Here is a 19,416-nt window from a genome sequence, read left to right on the forward strand (position 1 = left end):
TTTTTATTATGAAAAGAAAATGTAAAATGAAGATACTACACCACCTTCGTTCGGATCTCTTTGAGATACAGACGGGTCTGAATACACATCACTATAAGTTGGACTAATTTGTTGATACACGTCAAATTAGGTGTTTAAGAACCTTACTAAATGTGATTTGACGGACGGCTGGCTACGTAAGATTGATATGAATAACGTTTTACGCCGCAAGCAGAACGTTACACTGCACGACAAAATCAATATATCGATAAACGTTACCATACCAACATATATCAAATATATTTCAAGCAAGTTGATTAATTTAAGGCTCAGTTTTGTATAACTGGTAGGATTAGAACATAATATACAACAACAGTTTGTTACTATATTTAACCACGCATTAAAGTTGACATAGAACACTTAACATCTTCTTAGCCGTAACTTATCTGTCAACAGTATATTTAACGTCAACGTCAGAGTATTCATTTAGTCATTCAGTGTGTTTTGTTTGTGTTTGTCTCTGGATAGTGTTATGTGACAGGATTAAACGGCTAAAATGGCACACACAGCCTGGATACTTTTCGGGATTCTTGTTGCCGTATGCAACGCTCAGTTCGGATTTAACCGGAATGAGCAATACATGAACAGGTAATGCCAAACTGATAGTGTTTGTGACTTGAAAAAGTCCACCGCCGTATGGCTGGTATGTCTGAAAAAAATGGGTTGAAGGTGGAGTGAGACAAGGCGACATATTCTTTCCTTAATTTATTGTTTCATAAGGAAATTAAATTTAAATGAAAAATAACTATTCTACTGTTAAAGTAAGACTGTTATTTTTTCAGTTAAGAACTGGTTGCCAAATTCCCAAATTAAAGGGATTTCATGTTCAGATATCACAGTGGTTATTTCAAGTTTGCGCTCGCACATATCCGGAGACAATTTACGGGACAAGAAATACTAACTTTGAATTTGAATTTTATAACAATGTAATGATTTACCACCAATTACTTAAACTGTTTGGCTTTAATCTCATCATTTGCGTGTTTATCAATGTTTAAGGGATACATTATAATTCTCATTTGCAATTCACTTTTATAAACATGTATTTATATATATTTTTTCATTACTATTTTTTCTCGAGGCGATGAGGCGGAGGGGGGATTTTCCTCAATTTGTAGAAACATGTTAAAATACCACTTGACCTAGTCCTGTGCATGGTGTCTCCGATGAAAAACTTAAGTCGCATTACAGACAAGGCAATGACTTTTCGACAAGCTGATTGGTTTGTATTATAGTCTTGCCTAGTAGGATAATATGTTTTCGTAAAACCGGCCCCTGCACCAAATTTCTCGAAAATTCTAACTTAAAACAAATTAGTTTGATGTGATTATTATACCTTTTTAAAGTCCGAAAACTGTTAAACATGCGCAAACTACACAAATTATACCAAAACAAAAATAGTGAGCTTAGCTCAATCCTGTTAAAAGGGATTTAAGATGTTTCGAGAAATTTGGCCTGTGCCGTACTTGCGCAGCAATTTAGGTTATTATCTGTAATCGGTGACTCTAAACTGAGACTTTCTAGTAGTTAATTATTTCATTATATTAATTGAACACTGACTGTAGTTTATTTTTCATTACATTTGTATCTGAGACATATGCTCTTTTCAAATTCATGAAATATATTATTGATTTTTTAAATATCATAATTTGAATATCGTTCTTCAGCCTGAAAGCAGACCAATACATTTCAATTCAAGTCTTTCAAGTATTTTATTTGACAATCACCTAGATATACATTCAAAATATATATAAAAAAGCAGCATCATTATTAAGAATGCCACAAAGTCAGTTACTCGTGTCTAAATATATTTCCGTTAGGGACTTGTGCAGTTACCGCACAATGACAAGAGACTGTCAAAAAGAGAAAATAAAACGTGGCAGTGGGGTTTTCCTTATTAATTACCTAGACGACTATCATAACTCTGACTTTGAAACAATGAAGTATTTGTTTGCCATATCTTGAAAACCTCAAATGTTTCGTTGAAATTCAATCTAATATGATGGATAATGTGGTACAGGGAAACGAACTGTCGTGATGTCCATTAGTAAATACTGTTTTATTTGTCTATATATCTGTTTTAATTGATATAAAAATTATGTTTTAAATTGATAATTTATTAGTAAAAGAAATGAATGTGCAAACATGCAAACAGTTCAATTGGAGGTTTCTTTACCGAAAGAGAAATGGGCGTGCTCCTTTCAACGGGCGTTATAAAACTTAAAAGTGAATTGCATTTTTGCCAAACGGATCAGTAATTTCATTATATACTCTATACACAATTAATATCCATAAAAGTTATCAAGATAGGTTAAATTATAAGTAATAAGTAAGTTATAAAGTTAGGTTATTAGTTAAATTACAATTGCAGATTTTGATGTTTGAATGGTTTACAGCCGTATTAAAATAAATGCCCTGTGGTTGACAGATGCATGTCTCAAAAACCAGCAACGGCGGGATTGTTATGTATTCCATTCGCAAATTCTCACTTAGCTTACAATATGTTAGGGCGCTTCAAAAATGGTTACATAGTATTATATGAATAATATTTGGCCGTCAAAATTGAACGTAATGAACACATACCCGCCAATCTTTGAGCAAAGGACATGAATCAGCAATTATGGTCATATTTGCTAAATTTGTATATCAGTTTGACAGGAGCGGTTTGTCATGTATCTATCTATCTATTTACGTGTGGTGAGTGCTGACAGGGTTGTATATTCGATCATCCCTGTTACGTTGCTTATTTACAAAACTTTCTCATTAGCAATCATGTTAAAATGTGATTGGTTTGTTCAACGATGCTCCGGGCGAGTGTACGTACGTCTTTAACAGATAAATTGTTTTACAAACGTACAATTTATTTCTCTCACGTGAGTATAAAAACTATACGTTAAACAGTTTGAACACAAACATCTATAACTTTTATACATGTACGAGACGCTGATGTCTAGATGTCAAGCGTTGTATAATATTTAAATGAATGAAGCGGTCATAAATATTTGACATTTAATAATCAAATTCAGTGCTGCATTTTTTTACGACGAGATATAAAATATTGCAAATTGTAATCTTCGAACAGCGCTTGGCCCCATTTTCTCGCTTATTTCATGGAGTCAATTTTCTTACTCAATCTTTTTCCACTGAATAAAAAAATCATTTAATTTTATTATAATAAAATAACCTCCTCTTTAAGTCAAAGACTTGTCTAAAATGTAAATATTACGCAATTTATATAAAAAACAACAACACAAAAATAGTGCGCTTAGCTTAATACTGTTAACAGGAACTTAAGGTGTTTCAAGTAATTGGGCCAAGTTGTTCGAATTAATAAGAGTAACATGTATTCACAAAATACAACATGCATACATATGTTACATGTATACCTAACAAGAGTCTGACACTGCCTTATACAAATGCATGGTAAGACATTTTAAACACCATGCTGTTCCTCGGGTCATATTTCTGGTGTTCGTATTTTCAATACCCTTTTTTCAGATCATGGAATACTTCGAATACAGTCAACAAGAATAATAACAATATTAGATATTTGACTAAATATATTTATACAATGCTCTATTAGCACTTTCCGTCAGCATTCATGTAGTTGCTTCGTAATTCTATAAAATATATTACCGAAATAGTTTGCATATTATGTATTTATCAAGATTTTTTAGTAATTAACACCGTTACAATTTGTGTAAATCTCATTTTACATGTTTTGTTCGTGGCCAAAGACTTATATTAATTGCCGATATTGCCAATAAAATTTGAAACTAGGTATTCGTATATATAATCATTTTAAAATGGACTCACACTGTCAATCAGCCGCATCCATGGTTTTCATTAATTAAGAGAATGTTTTGTACATTTACTTCATTATGCTAATTTATACAACAAGTGTGATGCATTCATTTGACTAAGCTCTTGAAGAACGTGTACACGAGTTAATATCATTGTGCAACTGAATACTTTCAGACGCCCGTACACGCCTCTTCGAAACCAGACGCCGCGTGTTCAGGTAAACAGACAGTCAAACCGTCCCCCAAGCCCATTCGGTATCAAATCTGAGGAGAAGCAATGCTACACGACGGCCCGTCGTTCCTTCTTCATGACACGGATGGTCCATTACCCGTGCAACAGGCGCATGCCCGGCGTCCCCGTTGTACGATCGTTCATGGGGTTGGTATAAGTCTTCAAAATATATACATAGCTCAACAAATGAGAACATTTGACATTGAAGAAAAAATAATATATATGATTCTCTTAAGAATATGTTTTTTGTCATAACTATACTATATTTAAAATTAATTTTGAAACAAAGATATACGGTTGCTTAATAAGGCATGATACAATGTGCGCGAGTCATGTATAACAAGTAAGATATATTAGTGCTTAATAAGGCATGATCAAATGTGCGCGAGATGCTAATTGTATACATTAAGACAAAGGCCGTCATAACACCATGAGAAGAACGATGACAGCTTTATGTTGGGGAAAGATTTATGATATTACTAACAAGAGCAGTCACAATACATATTAATCATTGTCCTTCTTTGACAGAAACAGTGTATGCTTGACATGATTTGCGCAGTCAATAGCTCGTGTTATCTCTGTTGTGCATAGACTATATATTTTATTGCAAGCATCAACCATTTGCCTGAGTATTATATCTTGTAAGAGCACAATGTAAGCTCTTGAAAATATTGGTATATACCATAATTATAGAAATTATTCTCATACTTATCCTGGCCTCGTAATACAACCCTTGTTTCGAAGTCATTATTGTCAATGACAGTATCATGTATATATGTCTTGAATGCGCTTTCCTTTGTATTTATTAACCAGCTGAGATAACATGTACGTTTTAGGAAATGCAAACGTCATAACAGGTAACTATGGACATTAACAGTAAATGCCTAATCGGACACTATATGCAAGCATTACCTCCATGCATATTTGCTACTCACACGAGTGTTTCACTAACCCCACTGTAACCCTAGTCTCCAACATACATATTAAACATTCACAGCATAATTTAATACGGTTATAAATACACCAGATTTGTAAATGCGCAAAAGAACAATAGTTTATACAATGTTGACACCCTAACCATTAAATCACGATAAGAAGAGAAAAAACAGGCATCGTGTTTTCTGTTGTCATTTATTTGCGTAGCCAACACAAACTAGGCAAAGCCAATTAACATTATTCGCCATCGTTGGTACAAACAGGGCACAACCAAAGTTCGTCAACGATCGGAAAAAGAGCCAGACGAAACAGCGTTCTTTATAGTTGGAACAAAGAGCTAAAACCAGTGTTCTTCAAGGATGGGACAAAAAGTCAGGTCTCGCATTGCTATTCATAGTTGGGGAAACGAGCACATTAAACCAATATTCTTCAAAGTTAAAACACAGAGCGAAAACCAATATCAGTTTTCATAGTTTGGGAAAAGAGCAAAGAAAACACACTAACATGTGTTCTTCAAGTTATGACGATCATCCAACACCAACACTGTTCTTCAAAGTTAGGACAAAGGGTCAAACTCTAAATTGTCGTTCAAAAGAGAATAAAGCAGTTATTACAAAGTGAGTCAAAACCATTATTTTTCCTTCAACGTTAGGAATGAGAGTCCAAACCATCATTGTTTGTAAAAGTTAGGAAAGAGAGTCCAAACCATCATTGTTTGTATAAGTTAAGAAAGAGAGTCCAAACCATCATTGTTTGTAAAAGTTAGGAAAGAGAGTCCAAACCATCATTGTTTGTAAAAGTTAGGAAAGAGAGTCCAAACCATCATTGTTTGTAAAAGTTAGGAAAGAGAGTCCAAACCATCATTGTTTGTAAAAGTTAAGAAAGAGAGTCCAAACCATCATTGTTTGTAAAAGATAAGAAAGAGAGTCCAAACCATCATTGTTTGTAAAAGTTAAGAAAGACAGTCCAAACCATCATTGTTTGTAAAAGTTAAGAAAGAGAGTCCAAACCATCATTGTTTGTAAAAGTTGGGAATTTGAGTCCAAACCATCATTGTTATTAAAGGTTAGGAAATGGAGTCCAAACCAACAATTTTCTTCAAAGGTAGGAAAGAGAGTCAAGATCATCATTGTTCTTCAAAGATAGGACAAATAGGAAAACGACTGTTTTCTACGTTAAGACAACGCGCTAATAAATAAATCGAAGGACACAGAGCCAAACCACCATTGTTCCTAACAGTAGAAATTAGAACTGAGCAAAAATAAAATGTTGGTTGACTAGTTTTTATTGCAAATGATAATCCAACTTTGCCCTACAAATTTTAAACAACGTGTCAAAGCTAATGACTTTTTGTGTTCTTCAAAGTAGTTTTTCATGGAAGGGACAAACAGCAAAACGCAACGTTGTTCTTCAAGTAAGGACGAAGAGCGAAACACAACTTTGTACTTCAATTCAGAAAAAATAACAGAAGTATAACAAAGAGACAAAATCATTATTATTATTCAAAGTCATGATAAAGACTAGAACAAAGCGACAAAACCAAAGTTGATCGTCAAAGATAGTACAAAGAGTTCAAACCAACATTGTTCTTACAGTAAAGAGAACGAACCGAAACCATCTTTGTTCTTCAAAACTGAGACAAACAGGAAAGCAAATGTTCTTCAGATTGATGCGACGCGTCAACATTGTTCTTCATTGTTCATTGTTACAGTGTAGAACATTGAGTCAAACTATCAATATCCTTTAAAGTAATGACACAGAGCCAAAGACAGCATTGTTATTCAAGTCAGTACACAGAACCGACATTCCACTTGAAAGTTTCAACCAGGGAGCCTTAACCCGTGTTCTGCAAAGTTACGACAATAGCCATGACCGGCAATGTCCTTCAAACAAGAGAAGAGTCAAAACCAACATATTTTTCAAATTTAAGCCAAAGAGCCCAAACCAACATTTTCTTCATGCTCGGACAACAGTGCTCTTCCAAGTTGAGACAGAGAACAACCAACTTGTTCTTGCATTAAGTTGTTCTTCAAGTTCGGACAAAGAGAACAACGTAACATTGTTCTTCAAGTTCGGACAAAGAGCACAACGTAACATTGTTCTTCAAGTTAAAACAAAGATCCAAACTGATATATTTTTATTATTTAAAAGGGTGAAGTTAGGACAGACCCAAAACAAACATTTTTCTTTCCGGGAGGACAAATAGCCCATGTGTGTTTTCAGCTTCCTGCTTTGCTTTACCCACTACTATCCACCATCGAGAGGGACGGCTATATGTTATATATTCACTTCCTTTTACCATACGTATTCAATGTTTCTTTAATCCTCAATAGTTTTTATATGTACACACACCTTTTTGGGGGTTTTGATCATTAAAGTCAAATGAGGGGCCTTCCACAATACAAAAATCGTCAGCAAGCACAATGCATACATCCGTCTACGGAAGATGATTTGATGAGATCTTTAATAAAAAAGCGGAAATGTCCTTATACAAAATGAATACGTTTTTGTGTCAACTTAGTCAGCACTTCCCAATCAACACTATATTGTGGCTGTGTGGTGATTGCCTAGGCAATATATTTGCATTTTTGTAACCAGGAAATGGAGTTAACCAAGTATTTTTCATTTTCTTATTGAATATTTTTCTTATTTGAAAAAGATATCATCATAAACCACACTGCATTGTTGACTGGTTAGTCGTGGTAATTTTGACACAAAAACACATTAATTAATATTCACGGTCGTCAGACTTTTTTAAAAACCCAAATGTTTTTTATCCAAAACCTAATACAGTACTCCTTCGTAAAATTTGGTCAACTCCTTATTACCATGTCGCAAAGGATGTATGTTTTGCTCTTGAAAACATGTTCCTCAAAACTAAATAAAACACGAACGATTGAAGCATTTAATTGTTGGTTTTCCTCACCCACTTTGATATTGTGGAATTGCCAAGCCAAGTGACGTAATCGGCTCGAGGTTTGGAGTGTCCATAGTAGAGAATTAAACGGAATGATGACCAAGCTTGGCATTCGGGCTTTTTTCATTTCGAATATACAAGCTAGATCTGTCGGGTGGCTGATGGACATGCCAACTCACACAAATGTTTCCTGGTGTGTGTACTGTTGCTTGTTTCAATTACGTTTATGTTATTTCAACTAATAATATTAACGATCTTTTCAAAAACATTTTATTGGTTTTAGAACCCCTTAACTGAAAAACAGTTTTGTTTATTTTTTTTAACTCATTAATCACCGTATTTGTCTTTAATAACGTCATCTGGTGTTCGGCAATACGAGCGTGTTTATTTAAAAATGTCATTTTATAATTGCCAAGGAAATGACAACCCATGGTAATGCTTTCAACACTTGAACAACCCAAAATAAAACCTGATACATTTCGCTGTCATTTTACGAATTTAAGCTTCCGTCTTCACAAACCCATTTATTTTAAATTACTTACGGGAATTCTCATTTTCAGTTTATTTTTGTTTTGACTTCAATCATAATTTACATTTAAAGTAAGAACACGTAAATGCAAATATAATTAACCTTATACCAATGTGAACGTATATTTTGTTCTTCTAACAGCTGCTGCCACTAAATCTGATCAAATTCAAAACTTTTGGCTCACTGGCTGCAGTTTCCTATGCTTCTTTCTGGAACTAGTGCTTATTGATTCCAAAACTTATTTACCCCCATTTGCACGCGGCCCAATCTATTGCCTCAAAATGCACGAGTCTCATTTCTGTCTGCAGGCCAATGGGCCCGGTATGCATGAGCTACATCCGGGAGCCTGTCTACCGGTACTTCAAGGTGCCCGTCTGCTGCCCTGGTCTCGCAGTGAACGCTGAAGGAAGATGTGTCTCCAGTCTTCGTAAGTGTCTAGCAAATATATGGTTTGTGCTGCCGATTGGTGCAATTATTCTGATACAAGTACAGTCAAAACTCGCTATGTCATTGGGGCATTGGATAACGAACATTCGATATAACCGAATAACACATTCAAATAAACCAGAACATAGAGATAACATAGTTCGACATAGCACGTTTCGACTGTTTTTGTAAATATGCCTATTGCGGTACAATTTCACAAAATATTTCTAGATATTCTGCGATAACATCTATAATCCTGGTAGAGGATGAAATATTCGAGCGAGGAAAGAATAAAATAAATAGACAGTGACCTTTTCTTCAACCGTTCAAATTATCGTGCCACGTGACCTTTAGATTTGATACGATACATATACATAGTGTTCATGATTTTAACGCACCTGGTATTTTTTGGCAGAAATGAATCAGACACCACGAAACTCAAAGCCACAGATGCAAAGACCTAACAATAACAACATGATGTCAATGGCCGCCCGCATGCGCGAAGCAATGTGGGTCCGTGCACAGAAGGACATGGCGAGACGCCGGGCGGCCATGCACATGGCCATGAGAAATAAGACTATGCAGAGGAGGAGAGAGATGGCACCACCTATGCCCCCTAGAAGACCACACATGGCGCCTCTTATGCATATGTATCACTTCAATCAAATGATGAACCAACGTAATTTCGAGAGACAGAGGCCCCAGCAGCCAAGAATCACCTTCCTCAGATTCAACAGGTCGTCAACCCCGCCCATGCCACATCCTGTCCAGCAGCCGCCCCTCAGTGGCCGCTTTATCAACATTATCAGAAATAGGTTTAACCCCACGTCTCCGTTCCCATTCGTTACAAGACCGTCTCTCCCAGCACCACCGATGTACAACATGATTCGGCCTCCACGTCCTAATTCCATGATGGCAAGAATAATCCCTAGGGTAGTGCTTTCAGCCAGGATGCTACCGATTACAAATCTGCGCCAATTCACCGCAGATCCCGAGCAGACACAGCCCAAGGAGGCGGCGACACGAGTGGTGCCTCAGGAGACACAATACCAGGATGTTGGGGCGCAGACGGACGGGTTCCAGCAAGATCAGTTTCCCCAAATCCCGGAGCCACGACAAGAATCTCAGGAGAATGGGCTTCAGGTGGACGGGTTCGGGAAGGAGTACAACCAAATGGACCAGTTCGCCCATGAGGATGGATTTCATGGCTTCCAGGAACCCGCCGAAAGCATGATGCAAGTGGACCTTCCACAGAAGCCAGTGGAGATGCCTGACCTCATTGTGGAGCAGGCACCCGCCAGCATGGGTAAATATGCTTTTTACTTCGTTGTGCTAGAAACTTCTCAAATAAACACGTCATTTACATTGTGTGTATGTTAAATCGTCAAGCGATAAAAGTTATGTATAATTCTGAGTCTATAATTTGTTTGAGAACCCTACCAAGACTCAATCGTTGTTGAAGTACATGCGCACATCAAGAATACAAAACATGCTCTAAAATGCTAATTGATATTCTTAAATGGGCAAGTATGCGTTTTAAGCCAGGTGAAATATTTTACCTGCATGTCATCCTGGTGTGTCAAATATGTCAGATGTGGCAAAGGTCTACACGGCCCTTTGTTCTTTACGCTGCTTACAATTGATGAGATTAAGAAACATTCATTTAATTGCCCGCACAACAGCAAAAAAACTAGCAAGCAACAATGTTCCGTTTTGCGCATGAAGTGTGTTTTAATTGAAGTATTTGAAGGACAAATTGATCGTTAGCCACTGTTGTTAATGTAATATGCGACCTGAAAATGATTGAAGCATGTTTAGAGTGAAATGTTTCCGTTAAATGACCTCGCACACACACCTCTTTTATAGTCTACGATATGTTGTAAAACGCTCCATATTCTAGAATAGACATTTTCAAGGGAGACACTTTGGCAGGGCAGACCTACACGTTGCTATAGCTAAGCCCCTGCATGAGTATAGATAGATTTTACGCAAATTTATAGGTGTTACATTCTATGACTCTAACGACACTATACATGTATTTGTACCAAACTTTCGCGCCATTTCAGGTGAGCAGGAGTCGTGCATCGTGCAGCTTGAGACGGCGGTGAAGACTTGCCTCAAGACAAACAACATCGACGTTCCTGACGTCATGTCTGCCTTTGAACCCTTCAACGAGGACAAGTCACGTGTTCTCTGCCAGTATGTCGCTTATGTATTTACATTCTCATATGTATGATGTTCACGTACATTCATGTGGGATTTAAACATGGTTAGAGTATTGGTTTCGAGTAGTCTACTGTCATTTTCCATTCTGCGATTTCCAGGCATAAGAAAGACAATAAATATTGCTACCGGACTTGCGCAATGTATAATGCTCAAAAACACATGGTATTATTTGTATTGTAAGTTGTTAACCATATTGTTTCAGAGCAGAGGACGCTATTTTCAAGTGTATTTCGGACACCCTGAACCAGTGCAGCGTGGAGTACGACGCTGCGGTGGCACGTGACATGCTCCTGGAGACGGCACAGACCGTGAAGAGCATGTGTGAACTGAGGGCCGTCAGCGGTAAGCCGATCTTATATTGTGAAAATGCAAAAAAACAAACTGTATGTAAACTTCAGAGAGCGAGCCTTGCCTGTGATCTGTTTGGGTCAAATAATTACACAAATACGAATTGTAAAAAAGAAGAGTAACCCGAGGGCCATCAGCGATTCGCGAATGTTTAAATGTTTAATCGTATAATTGGAGAAAGTTTGTTTGTAAGTGTTTGTTAATATCGGAAAGCATCGCCTTTGTCATACAGTTTATGGCTAAAATAATTATTCCAGGCAACTGAAAGTTAAGAGCATGTGCGACCTGATGGTCGTCGGCGATGTCATCATTGTATATGTACTAAATACAGAAATAAATAACAATGTGGATTGCGCCTATATCTATATCTTAATATTCTTAGAATAATGGTGAAATGCTATAATTGATAAAGAAATGCAACTGGAATTTGGAATTAACGTGCTTAATAATAAGTTTAACTTTCAGTTCAAGTTCAAGAGCCAACCGCTGATGTTTCATCTGCCACACAGATCGGGGACGTGGACACGTCTGCCACCGTCGAGAACGTCGACGCCATCCGTACGTGACGTTATACGTTATATACCACTATACCTAGTAGCACCCCGAAGTTTAGGGCCATAACCTTTTTGGTTCCCGGGGCATTTACGCCTAACTAACGCCGAAACGTGTTCACTCATTCCATATGTTCATACTAGTTTTCATTTTTTTTTAATTCTTTAATTAGTTTCGTTTACATGTCTATCGTTCCTGATTCGTATATTTATTACAGGATAAGTTGGTTTGATCTTTAATTTGCATAACTCCGATAGCCATGTTATATTAAATAGGCCTTTGCTATTATTAACAGCGACAGAGGCAAAGCCGGCTACCTCCCCAGAGAAGAATCTGGCTGCCTCCCCAGAAAAGAATGACATCACTATTATAGAGGAGGCGCCGCGCCAGGCTGCTCCGTCCGTCGAGTCATTCAAGACGGCCATCGAGCATGAGGTGCACGTGCAGGAGATGCTCATGCGCGAGCACCTGCTGCCGATCCTCTTGGGCGCTGGGGTCGGTTTCATTGTGTTGGTGCTGTTTGTATCCCTGATCATCTGCTGCTGCTGCAAGCGCCGCCTCCACAAGAAGATGAGGATCATTAAGGAGTTGGAAAAGCCGCCACTCAAAGACGGTAAGCAACGCAATTGGTTTAGAGACTGGTGCCATGATCGGCTAACAAATGGAAAGTGTCTTGTGTGACTGTATGGTTGGATGAAAGTGTTAATTTCCATTGAAAACATTTGGTTGTTTTATGCTACAAGTAGGTAAAAACCTGAATGCATTGTTCGAATTAATGGTAAAATAGTATGTCCATAATTAACTGATCTTAAATGGTGACTCCAAATTGTATATTCTATTTGTTATTGTTTTAAAGAAGGTTCCATAGAAACCATTAATCAACTCATGATTGCTGATAATCTGCACCACAAAAAAAAACCTCTTTTAGTTGTGTTTATGCTTGTCTGTCCTTGCCTTGTAAGAAATATTTACACATAAAATAGCAGAATCTGTCTATAATTGAAAGAGATTTAGAAAATCAGAAAATAATGAATACTTTTATCAATAAATTGTTATGTACTTGGATTTGTGCTGTGATAATTGTTGTAATTAAAACACCCCTATTTATTTTAGGGATCTACACAATCGGTGTATCACCACCCCACTACGAGGTGAACGGGATCCCACCCATGTACTATGAGGAGGCCAAGGGCGAGATATTCACGTCCGCGTCCCCATCGGTCGTCGAGGGCTCTGACCTAGCAGACGAAGCCGCAGGAAACAATACACAAATGTAGAGGGCATGGGCAGAGTCGAGAACTTAAGAATTCCGAGTTCTGCTGGTGAATTTTTCAGTCATACTAACAAAGAAAGAGTAAATGCTGATCTCTGATCATGATGAAAAGTTGAGAACTATTATATTTTTGATGTGAAGTCTGCTGCTATATAATCATTAAAGTGTTTGCTTTCTAAGAAAAGCGTTCTCAGTTTTGTTTCTGGTGTCAATAAACTTACTGCTGTATAACAACTTCAGTCATATGACTCATAATGAGTATTGAAAGTCCCTAATACTCCTGATATGATCTACATGCAAATGTACATAGAAATACTTTATGGAATATTTTTTACAGTTTAAAAAGACAATCTCTTACAATTGATCTGTACATGTAATCATAATATGATCTGACTGTTACAAAATATGATCTGACTGTTACAAAATATGATCTGACTGTTACAAAATGATCTTAAGGGTTGTAAATGTGAGTGGATGAATATAATAAACATACCACTATATAATCTTGCTTTTTTCATGTCAAGGATTATTGCATATTAGTTTAAACTTATTTATTTTACAATGATTGTGAAACAAGTTAATACAACATTATATTAATCACTCTCGTTGGCATGATTTTATGCGAAAATGTGGTCTTGTGTTGTGGGGGAAATCGGATTACACAAAGGAAACCCACTTGTCCCGCCCAGGCCGGGAATCGAACCCGGGTCGCCTAGGTGAGGAGCAAGCGCACTAACCACTGTGCTAATCAGACAACCATTTATTGCATATTACACTAGACATTGTCCCATGTTCAGTCTTATTATTCATGCAGAATTCATCCCCTGAATAATTCTATTGGACTCAGGCAACTCAAGGGTCCGATATCATCTGACGTGTATGGACTAATGAATTCGGTTGTGTCAACTTTACAGGACTGGAGAATGTTTCTGACACCCTTTTCAAGCAGCATTGTAGATAAACGCGTGAAATGCTATCATTCTGGCTACCTGTACTTGTAACCCTAAAACTCCTGACAAATGATAAAATTACAACATGCAATACATGTTAACTATATAAACAGTAACATGTAAACTATATTAACTGTACTTCAAAGATTTTTAAGAGAACAAAAGAGTTAAGAAAGTAAATTTTATGCTTTTATTTACTTTAAAAAAACACAATCACAGACGTAGCAATAAGTTAATATAAAAATACACAAATAAAGGCAAGTTCCTACAAATACTTTTCAACATGAAACACAATCTTATGAGATGTTTGATAACATGATTGAGAACACTGGTAGTGAGTTTAAATGCTGTGAGGAACACACATTCGGTGAGGAAAACATCAAGGCACTCGGAAAACTCCTTTATACATGTATAAGTAAATTGAACTTTGTTGGAATGCTAAAACAATATCACCATGATTTTAATGTCACATAAAGACATTGATCTGGCCAATATTCCATAACATTTTCAGCTTTCTTTTCATAGAGAGTTCAGTAATTCCATTCAGTGTATCTGCCAAATATTTCTACAATCCAATGAAAGAACACAGACTATACTCCTTGTATTAAGATCAATTTATGGTTGAATACACTACATGGACTCACTTTGGAAAATAACTTTTAGCAACAAACATATATATATAAATTGTCTAAATAAATTAAGACTAAGATAGTTTTATCTAAATGACACCTTTCCCCCTGAGCCTGGCCTGTCTGGACCACCCACTTTCTCAGCGGAGGACGGAAGACGCCGTTTTGTGGGTCCCCGCTGCACCTGACGCGCCCGCTGTCCAAAGCCCAGACACTGGGTAGTCTCTGTGATATAACGTTGTGCTGGGGCAACGCAAAGAAGAACCAGTAGCTTTGCATTACCACCTGTAAACAATATATTTGAAGTATTGAAACTTTCACAAGAAGATTGGGTAGTTTTGTGTTATACTAGTAGTTGGGATGAGATGAGGATTTGGACAGTGAAATTATAGACGTTTAATTTAAGAAAGTCTCAGGCATAAATTATAGACATGACCTTGACTCTTGTACTTACAATACAACAATAGATGAAGTTTCTCTTTAACATATTGGGTTGGAAAGATGTGGTCAAGCAACCAAACATCCTTATACTATACAACTGTAACTGATAAACATTACAACGCTAGAACAGTCTGTTCTCCTGTAAGTCTTGAGGAATGCAGACTCCTCCATTATACCTATAGAGTCCTGCAGGAAGTGTGTAAGACGGCTGTTCCTGTACGGAACATGTGGCCGGTTTTCTGCAAGGGCCCCCAGCACATCTGCAAGGGCGGAGAGAGACTTGTTGATGTGGGACGCCTCTCTGAGGGCCGCTCCTGTCACTCCAGACATGCCTGAAACATAAACATGCCTGATGCATACATGGTATAAACCTGACACACACCTGGTATAAACAGTTAAAACCTGACACAGATCTTGGATAAAACATGATTCAAAACTGGTATGAGCCAGATATTCATCTGGATTTAACCTTGGGTATGAGCCTGATCCACATATCGTCTAATTCATGTGCTATACATATGGTATGAACCTGATACTTATCTGGATTTAACCTTGGGTATGAGCCTGATCCACATATCGTCTAATTCATGTGCTATACATATGGTATGAACCTGATACTTACCTGGATTTAACCTTGGGTATGAGCCTGATCCACATATCGTCTAATTCATGTGCTATACATATGGTATGAACCTGATACTTATCTGGATTTAACCTTGGGTATGAGCCTGATCCACATATCGTCTAATTCATGTGCTATACATATGGTATGAACCTGATACTTATCTGGATTTAACCTTGGGTATGAGCCTGATCCACATATCGTCTAATTCATGTGCTATACATATGGTATGAACCTGATATTCATCTGGATTTAACCTTGGGTATGAGCCTGATCCACATATCGTCTAATTCATGTGCTATACATATGGTATGAACCTGATACTTATCTGGATTTAACCTTGGGTATGAGCCTGATCCACATATCGTCTAATTCATGTGCTATACATATGGTATGAACCTGATACTTATCTGGATTTAACCTTGGGTATGAGCCTGATCCACATATCGTCTAATTCATGTGCTATACATATGGTATGAACCTGATACTTACCTGGATTTAACCTTGGGTATGAGCCTGATCCACTTAACGTCTAATTCATGTGCTATACATATGGTATGAACCTGATACTTATCTGGATTTAACCTTGGGTATGAGCCTGATCCACATATCGTCGAATTCATGTGCTATACATATGGTATGAACCTGATACTTATCTGGATTTAACCTTGGGTATGAGCCTGATCCACATATCGTCTAATTCATGTGCTATACATATGGTATGAACCTCATAAATAACTGGTATAAACTGGATATATACGAGGGTTGATCCAGAATTACGAGGACTTTTTTAATAATTCAAATATCATTTCACATAGAACATAGAAACTCCACATTCAATACATTTAACATATCCTATATAATTCCTGCAATTTTCAGAGCAAAACATAGAATTTTCGCTGAATTACAATCAAATTACAATATAAGGTGGAACCCGACCGACGCAGTCCAATGACGTCAATGACGCTGCGCTCTTAAAAAAATCATATTTTTTCGAAGTATTACCAACCGACAATGACAAATGTCACGTTATTCACTGCATATATTATAATAAACATAAATAAATAGAAAAAAGAATGATAAAAATAATAATAATAATTAATTAATCAAATAATAATAATCCTTTTTAAAGTAATCCTGTTCATTAATTGTTCACATTCCCGTGCAAATATTTGCAGAAATGTTTTTGAATAACGCAAACATTTTCTTTTTCGTCCTTACATAGTAATCGAGGGACCCATCTCGCACAAACTTTTTGCACGACTAAATCACGACGTCTCTTAAAACTCTTTGCACTTCCGACCCTGCCCTGACGATGCTTGCTACAACACGAACTGTCAAACAGCGATCCCCCCTGATGACGTTCTTCACCCTTCCTCTTCTTCTGTCCCTTTTCCTTATCTTCTTCTATGGAATATCATCCTTTTCTTAAATGTTAATACCTGTTAAATACTAATGAACGGCACATGTTGCTTCATTTCAACCTCTGCCATCATTATCATAATCTGGGTCCGTGTTTTCCCCAATTCAACGCAAAACTTCATCGTCTCGCGCTTCTACGAAGTCCGATGACGCCATGTTGTATCCCAGACTCATGCTTGTAATCAATTCAGAATATAACGACTTTTAAACGGAAATGATGTCAGAAATTTGAACAGTATATTGGTATGAAGTCGGCGTAATATGTGACGTAATTTGCAGAATTTCATAGATAAACATGGAAGAATAGCATGTTGTAAGAGATGTATAAAAAGTTTGTAAACGTACATTTTAGACAGTGCGCCGACCGTGCCTTCCTCTTGTTTTAGAACCCGTAATTTTTCAATACTCATTAATTTTACAGACCTTAATTTCATACTGTCTATGCAGAATACTTTGAGAAATTAATGAATTTAAAAATGATTTGGACGTAAAATATAGAAAATATGTAAGAAGTCCACGTAATTCTGGATCACCCCTCGTAACTGTTATAAACCTGACATATAACTGGTATACACCTGATACATGTATGAAATGACATGCTCCTAAACAGAGTAAATCAGTGATAATGACAATTTACAGTAGAGGTTAACCTCAACCAGGTTATATAGAACAATTGCTGTCACATGAATATGACAAATGCCCTTGAAGCCTCATTGAGCAGATAGCTGTTTGTATTTAGCCCTATATTGACAGATAACCTTCAGAATCGAACATAGTTTCATGATGACCTTCCCTACCTTCACATTTAGTTTGAACTTTAATATTAATTGCTTACATTTTGAAGATCAAAGTATGTACACGGAGATGATATGTCACTGCAAAATTTATCTGATGTCAAGTTATATCTGTTATACTATAAAATATGGTTGTTGGGCATAACTGAAAATGTATGTTTGTGAATATTTTACAGAATGTTAGAGATATTTTTGCCAGAATTTCATTTAAAATGTAAACCTAAAATAGTAACAAAGGTTTGAAAAACACAAACTTTTATGTTAAAGAGAATGATGACACAAAACAGCAAGCACTGGGTAACTTTTAAGTGTTTGTTGTAGGTCAATGGCTTGATCATGTTTACCATATTGAAATCCTAGTGTCCATAGGGGTCATCCCTTGGTAGCGTTCAAATCGCCTACCAATTATGAGGCAAATAAGTGTTCATCAGCTATTGACCTTTACCTTTACCCCCTTACCGGATTTTCAGCTCAATGTCACAACCACCTCAACCTTTTACCAACTGACCTCAAATCAACACGGTTAATCTACTGGTCTTGACCTCCAACCTGTCTACTAAGGTTGAGGCCCCTGGGCCCCAGTGTTTTTCAGTAATTGATAGGAAGCTAAGGGGACAGACAAACGGATCAACATTTCTTGTTTATGTGGTTTTTCCTTCTTCTCAAATAGCCACTAAAACTGCATTTTTATGTGAGGTTTTTCAATAGAAAACACTGCCAAATACATGAATGTTGGTCCACGCGAATTGATGGTCCTATTACTATATGCCACTATCACAGGGGCCTAAAGAGGTCTTATACAAAGTATCATAAAAAAACCCACTATAATTAATCTTATAATGGTGTGTTTTAAAGATTGAAATCAAAAAGTTTTCTTTCCGTTTCTTTACTTAATATCACCAAGAACCTTTCGCTTTCCCCTCTCCATTTTAGCTCTCTTAATGAGATTATAACGATGATAATCAAACAAGATATATATCATTCCAATTAAAGCAACATTTAAAAAAACTGTACAGCCCAAAGCTAAGTTGTTGTTTTTTGATAAAAATTGAGCACTATCAATCAACGTTAAAATTTTATGATCTTTGTAAGAAACACGATTCATTGGAGTGTTCAACAAACATTCATCAAGCCACTTGTGATAGCAACAACAATGTGTATTATCCTATAAGTTATCAAATAGTTTCATATTTTATTGTTCAGTTAATGAATCTATACTAAATCAAACTCACATTTTGTATTGGAAAACCGCTGCAACACATTAAACACTTAGCACA

General features: G+C 36.7%; 2 protein-coding genes across 9 annotated transcripts in view; one reads left to right on the plus strand and one right to left on the minus strand.

The window, feature by feature from the left end:
- Positions 1-259: 259 nt before the first annotated feature.
- On the plus strand, positions 260-13,784 carry LOC128237138 (uncharacterized). Of its 2 annotated transcripts, XM_052952393.1 has the most exons (10): positions 260-627; positions 4,018-4,221; positions 4,911-4,931; positions 8,765-8,883; positions 9,298-10,188; positions 10,949-11,081; positions 11,311-11,450; positions 11,922-12,014; positions 12,304-12,621; positions 13,122-13,784. In XM_052952393.1, exons 1-10 carry the CDS (start codon positions 536-538, stop codon positions 13,283-13,285), a joined length of 2,175 nt encoding a protein of 724 aa, XP_052808353.1. In that variant the 5' UTR covers positions 260-535; the 3' UTR covers positions 13,286-13,784. The 2 variants fall into 2 exon arrangements, with proteins under 2 accessions (XP_052808353.1, XP_052808354.1); XM_052952394.1 differs by lacking the exon at positions 4,911-4,931 and having other exon boundaries at positions 263-627.
- A 623-nt stretch (positions 13,785-14,407) lies between these two features.
- Positions 14,408-19,416, minus strand: part of LOC128237139 (kinesin-like protein KIF25) — a 28,574-nt gene continuing 23,565 nt past the window's right edge. For all 7 annotated transcript variants that reach the window (XM_052952402.1, XM_052952396.1, XM_052952395.1 and 4 more), the window contains 2 exons: positions 15,478-15,633; positions 14,408-15,145 (listed from right to left, as the gene is read on the minus strand). In XM_052952402.1, coding sequence (XP_052808362.1) covers positions 14,946-15,145; positions 15,478-15,633 — 356 coding nt within the window. In that variant the 3' untranslated portion in view covers positions 14,408-14,945. The remainder of the gene's footprint in view (positions 15,146-15,477; positions 15,634-19,416) is intronic.

This window comes from Mya arenaria, chromosome 6 (genome assembly GCF_026914265.1).
Source record: "Mya arenaria isolate MELC-2E11 chromosome 6, ASM2691426v1".
In the NCBI taxonomy this organism is placed as follows: Eukaryota; Metazoa; Mollusca; class Bivalvia; order Myida; family Myidae; genus Mya; species Mya arenaria.